This window comes from Argopecten irradians, chromosome 13 (assembly GCF_041381155.1).
Source record: "Argopecten irradians isolate NY chromosome 13, Ai_NY, whole genome shotgun sequence".
Lineage (NCBI taxonomy): Eukaryota > Metazoa > Mollusca > Bivalvia > Pectinida > Pectinidae > Argopecten > Argopecten irradians.
Genome location: NC_091146.1, coordinates 961185 through 967898, shown reverse-complemented (window position 1 = coordinate 967898; position 6714 = coordinate 961185). Strand labels below are relative to the sequence as shown.

Here is a 6714-nt window from a genome sequence, read left to right as displayed (position 1 = left end):
CGTCTTCTGTTCAGTGGTATACCCCTTATTTCAAAATTAATTAAAAAGCTTCCGAAAGAAGCTACTGATTTTAGTGTCCAAAGTGCGATTTATAACGTCCATCCAAGGTTCGATTGTTTTTTTCCTTTTTTGAGCACATTATGTAAAGTCAGAGAACCACATACATATGGGTGGTCCCATGTCAGAGAACCACATACACATAAGTGGTCCCACGTCAAGGAATCACATACACATGGTTGGTCCCATGTCAGAGAACCACATACACATGGGTGGTCCCATGTCAGAGAACCACATACACATGGGTGGTCCCATGTCAGAGAACCACATACACATGGGTCGGTCCATGTCCCATGTCAGAAGAACCACATACACATGGTTGGTGGTCCCATGTCCAGAGAACCACATACACATGGGGTGGTCCCAACACCACGTCAAGGAACCACATACACATGGTGGTCCCACGTCGTCCACCATGAATCACAAATACACATGGTTGGTCCCATGTCAGAGAACCACATACACATGGGTGGTCCCATGTCAGAGAACCACATACACATGGGTGGTCCCATGTCAAGGAACCACATACACATGGTTGGTCCCATGTCAGAGAACCACATACACATGGTTGGTCCCATGTCAGAGAACCACATACACATGAGTGGTCCCACGTCAAGGAACCACATACACATGGGTGGTCCCACGTCAAGGAATCACATACACATGGGTGGTCCCACGTCAAGGAATCACATACACATGGGTGGTCCCATGTCAGAGAACCACATACACATGGGTGGTCCCATGTCAGAGAACCACATACACATGGGTGGTCCCATGTCAGATGAACCACATACACATGAGTGGTCCTATGTCAGAGAACCACATACACATGAGTTGGTCCCATACCATGTCATGTCAGAACCACATACACATGGGTGGTCCCATGTCAGAGAACCACATACACATGGTTGGTCCCATGTCAGAGAACCACATACACATGGGTGGTCCCATGTCAGAGAACCACATACACATGGGTGGTCCCATGTCAGAGAACCACATATACATGGGTGGTCCCATGTCAGAGAACCACATACACATGGTTGGTCCCATGTCAGTCAGAGAACCACATATACATGAGGTTGGTCCATGTCAATGGATACACATTTACCATGGTTTGGTGCCCATGTCAGAGAACCACACATACACATGGGTGGTGGTCCCATGTCAGAGAACCACATACATAGTGGTCATGAGTGGTCCCATGTCAGAGGAACCACATACACATGGTTGGTCCCATGTCAGAGAACCACATACACATGGGTGGTCCCATGTCAGAGAACCACATACACATGGGTGGTCCCATGTCAGAGAACCACATATACATGAGTGAATGGTCCCATGTCAATGGAACCACATACACATGGTTGGTCCCATGTCAGAGAACCACATACACATGGGTGGTCCCATGTCAGAGAACCACATACACATGAGTGGTCCTATGTCAGAGAACCACATACACATGAGTGGTCCTATGTCAGAGAACCACATACACATGAGTGGTCCTATGGCAGAGAACCACATATACATGGTTGGGCCCACGTCAGAGAACCACATACACATGAGTGTCCCATGTCCGAGAACCACATACACATAAGTGTTCAGAGAACCCATATAGAGAAAGGACACATACACATGAGTGTCACATGTCCCACGAGAACCACCACATACACACATGAGTGGTCCCCATCACGTCAAGGAGAATCACAGACCAAACACATGAGTTGGTTCCACATACACATGTCAGAGAACCACATACACATGATTGGTCCCATATCAGAGAAACCACACACACACATGAGTGTCCCAGATGTCCTATGGCGAGAACCACATACACACATGAGTGGTCCCCACATAAAAGCTGATCTTGTACATTTGTATAATGCATATACTTTATCATAATCACAAATAAATATGATATATGTATTCAGAGAGTATTAAAATAACAAAAATATTTATATTACACATAATTATTTGCATATATATATATATATATCCTCGGCAATAATCGGCAACCATCGGATTATTTTTCAGTGCCTGGCGGAGTTTACCGAGCTTTTCCGAAGGTCTAAGTCTCCGTACACCCACCTGGGTCTATTTCTTCATGAGTCTGCCGACCCATGATTATAAACAGGAGTATAGATGAGCATGCGCAGCATAACTGTAACATAAATCAATGAACGTGTTTATGTAAGTATCGACAGGTAAAGAGTAACTTTTTGTTACACATTCAAAAAGTCGAATTGAACAACTATACAGTTGTTGCATAACACCATATATATGTATATATATTAATTTTAACCATAAGAATAGCATATCTCCTATTTGTCCGTTGTCTTTGAGAGTCTTACCATAACTAGTGTGTAGATACCGCCAAGGACGAACAGTGTAGCAGAATAATTCTTTAACTTTTTACTGAGCTCGTCATCAGTCCCCGTATAGTACATAGTACATACCGTGAGGAAGTTAGAGTTGTCCTCGTCTGAATGTCATTCAGTCCCCGTATAGTACACATTACATACCGTGAGGAAGTTAGAGTTGTCCTCGTCTGTATGTCATTCAGTCCCCGTATAGTACATAATACATACCGTGAGGAAGTTAGAGTTGTCCTCGTCTGAATGTCATTCAGTCCCCGTATAGTACATAATACATACCGTGAGGAAGTTAGAGTTGTCCTCGTCTGAATGTCATTCAGTCCCCGTATAGTACACATTACATACCGTGAGGAAGTTAGAGTTGTCCTCGTCTGAATGTCATTCAGTCCCCGTATAGTACACATTACATACCGTGAGGAAGTTAGAGTTGTCCTCGTCTGAATGTCATTCAGTCCCCGTATAGTACATAATACATACCGTGAGGAAGTTAGAGTTGTCCTCGTCTGTATGTCATTTCCGAGTCCCCGTATAGTACACATTACATACCGTGAGGAAGTTAGAGTTGTCCTCATGTCTGTATGTCATTCAGTCCCCGTATAGTACACATTACATACCGTGAGGAAGTTAGAGTTGTCCTCGTCTGTATGTCATTCAGTCCCCGTATAGTACACATTACATACCGTGAGGAAGTTAGAGTTGTCCTCGTCTGAATGTCATTCAGTCCCCGTATAGTACATATTACATACCGTGAGGAAGTTAGAGTTGTCCTCGTCTGTATGTCATTCAGTCCCCGTATAGTACACATTACATACCGTGAGGAAGTTAGAGTTGTCCTCGTCTGAATGTCATTCAGTCCCCGTATAGTACACATTACATACCGTGAGGAAGTTAGAGTTGTCCTCGTCTGTATGTCATTCAGTCCCCGTATAGTACACATTACATACCGTGAGGAAGTTAGAGTTGTCCTCGTCTGAATGTCATTCAGTCCCCGTATAGTACACATTACATACCGTGAGGAAGTTAGAGTTGTCCTCGTCTGAATGTCATTCAGTCCCCGTATAGTACACATTACATACCGTGAGGAAGTTAGAGTTGTCCTCGTCTGAATGTCATTCAGTCCCCGTATAGTACACATTACATACCGTGAGGAAGTTAGAGTTGTCCTCGTCTGTATGTCATTCAGTCCCCGTATAGTACTAATTACATACCGTGAGGAAGTTAGAGTTGTCCTCGTCTGTATGTCATCAGTCCCCGTATAGTACACATTACATACCGTGAGGAAGTTAGAGTTGTCCTCGTCTGAATGTCATTCAGTCCCCGTATAGTACACATTACATACCGTGAGGAAGTTAGAGTTGTCCTCGTCTGAATGTCATTCAGTCCCCGTATAGTACACATTACATACCGTGAGGAAGTTAGAGTTGTCCTCGTCTGAATGTCATTCAGTCCCCGTATAGTACACATTACATACCGTGAGGAAGTTAGAGTTGTCCTCGTCTGAATGTCATTCAGTCCCCGTATAGTACACATTACATACCGTGAGGAAGTTAGAGTTGTCCTCGTCTGTATGTCATTCAGTCCCCGTATAGTACACATTACATACCGTGAGGAAGTTAGAGTTGTCCTTGTCTGAATGTCATTCAGTCCCCGTATAGTACACATTACATACCGTGAGGAAGTTAGAGTTGTCCTCGTCTGTATGTCATTCAGTCCCCGTATAGTACACATTACATACCGTGAGGAAGTTAGAGTTGTCCTCGTCTGTATGTCATTCAGTCCCCGTATAGTACACATTACATACCGTGAGGAAGTTAGAGTTGTCCTCGTCTGAATGTCATTCAGTCCCCGTATAGTACACATTACATACCGTGAGGAAGTTAGAGTTGTCCTAGTCTGAATGTCATTCAGTCCCCGTATAGTACATAATACATACCGTGAGGAAGTTAGAGTTGTCCTCGTCTGTATGTCATTCAGTCCCCGTATAGTACACATTACATACCGTGAGGAAGTTAGAGTTGTCCTCGTCTGAATGTCATTCAGTCCCCGTATAGTACACATTACATACCGTGAGGAAGTTAGAGTTGTCCTCGTCTGTATGTCATTCAGTCCCCGTATAGTACACATTACATACCGTGAGGAAGTTAGAGTTGTCCTCGTCTGAATGTCATTCAGTCCCCGTATAGTACATAATTACATACCGTGAGGAAGTTAGAGTTGTCCTCGTCTGAATGTCATTCAGTCCCCGTATAGTACATAATACATACCGTGAGGAAGTTAGAGTTGTCCTCGTCTGAATGTCATTCAGTCCCCGTATAGTACATAATACATACCGTGAGGAAGTTAGAGTTGTCCTCGTCTGAATGTCATTCAGTCCCCGTATAGTACATAATACATACCGTGAGGAAGTTAGAGTTGTCCTCGTCTGTATGTCATTCAGTCCCCGTATAGTACACATTACATACCGTGAGGAAGTTAGAGTTGTCCTCGTCTGAATGTCATTCAGTCCCCGTATAGTACACATTACATACCGTGAGGAAGTTAGAGTTGTCCTAGTCTGTATGTCATTCAGTCCCCGTATAGTACACATTACATACCGTGAGGAAGTTAGAGTTGTCCTCGTCTGAATGTCATTCAGTCCCCGTATAGTACACATTACATACCGTGAGGAAGTTAGAGTTGTCCTCGTCTGAATGTCATTCAGTCCCCGTATAGTACACATTACATACCGTGAGGAAGTTAGAGTTGTCCTCGTCTGTATGTCATTCAGTCCCCGTATAGTACACATTACATACCGTGAGGAAGTTAGAGTTGTCCTCGTCTGAATGTCATTCAGTCCCCGTATAGTACACATTACATACCGTGAGGAAGTTAGAGTTGTCCTCGTCTGAATGTCATTCAGTCCCCGTATAGTACACATTACATACCGTGAGGAAGTTAGAGTTGTCCTCGTCTGAATGTCATTCAGTCCCCGTATAGTACACATTACATACCGTGAGGAAGTTAGAGTTGTCCTCGTCTGTATGTCATTCAGTCCCCGTATAGTACACATTACATACCGTGAGGAAGTTAGAGTTGTCCTCGTCTGTATGTCATTCAGTCCCCGTATAGTACATAATACATACCGTGAGGAAGTTAGAGTTGTCCTCGTCTGTATGTCATTCAGTCCCCGTATAGTACACATTTACATACCGTGAGGAAGTTAGAGTTGTCCTCGTCTGTATGTCATTCAGTCCCCGTATATAGTACACATTACATACCGTGAGGAAGTTAGAGTTGTCCTCGTCTGTATGTCATTCAGTCCCCGTATAGTACATAATACATACCGTGAGGAAGTTAGAGTTGTCCTCGTCTGTATGTCATTCAGTCCCCGTATAGTACACATTACATACCGTGAGGAAGTTAGAGTTGTCCTCGTCTGAATGTCATTCAGTCCCCGTATAGTACACATTACATACCGTGAGGAAGTTAGAGTTGTCCTCGTCTGAATGTCATTCAGTCCCGTATAGTACATTACATACCGTGGGAAGTTAGAGTGTCCTTCTGAGTCATCAGTCCCCGTATAGTACATAATACATACCGTGAGGAAGTTAGAGTTGTCCTCGTCTGAATGTCATTCAGTCCCCGTATAGTACACATTACATACCGTGAGGAAGTTAGAGTTGTCCTCGTCTGTATGTCATTCAGTCCCCGTATAGTACACATTACATACCGTGAGGAAGTTAGAGTTGTCCTCGTCTGAATGTCATTCAGTCCCCGTATAGTACACATTACATACCGTGAGGAAGTTAGAGTTGTCCTCGTCTGAATGTCATTCAGTCCCCGTATAGTACACATTACATACCGTGAGGAAGTTAGAGTTGTCCTCGTCTGTATGTCATTCAGTCCCCGTATAGTACACATTACATACCGTGAGGAAGTTAGAGTTGTCCTCGTCTGTATGTCATTCAGTCCCCGTATAGTACACATTACATACCGTGAGGAAGTTAGAGTTGTCCTCGTCTGTATGTCATTCAGTCCCCGTATAGTACACATTACATACCGTGAGGAAGTTAGAGTTGTCCTCGTCTGTATGTCATTCAGTCCCCGTATAGTACACATTACATACCGTGAGGAAGTTAGAGTTGTCCTCGTCTGAATGTCATTCAGTCCCCGTATAGTACACATTACATACCGTGAGGAAGTTAGAGTTGTCCTCGTCTGTATGTCATTCAGTCCCCGTATAGTACACATTACATACCGTGAGGAAGTTAGAGTTGTCCTCGTCTGTATGTCATTCAGTCCCCGT

At 43.9% G+C, this 6714-nt stretch overlaps 1 protein-coding gene across 1 annotated transcript in view; it reads right to left on the bottom strand.

Moving 5' to 3' along the window:
- Nucleotides 1-1909: 1909 nt before the first annotated feature.
- Nucleotides 1910-6714, bottom strand: part of LOC138306573 (CD82 antigen-like) — a 105928-nt gene continuing 101123 nt past the window's right edge. Inside the window, exons 6-7 of the mRNA XM_069247013.1 lie at nt 2406-2536; nt 1910-2215 (exon numbers count right to left, since the gene is read on the bottom strand). Of these exons, the coding sequence (XP_069103114.1) occupies nt 2123-2215; nt 2406-2536 (224 nt within the window). The 3' untranslated portion in view covers nt 1910-2122. The remainder of the gene's footprint in view (nt 2216-2405; nt 2537-6714) is intronic.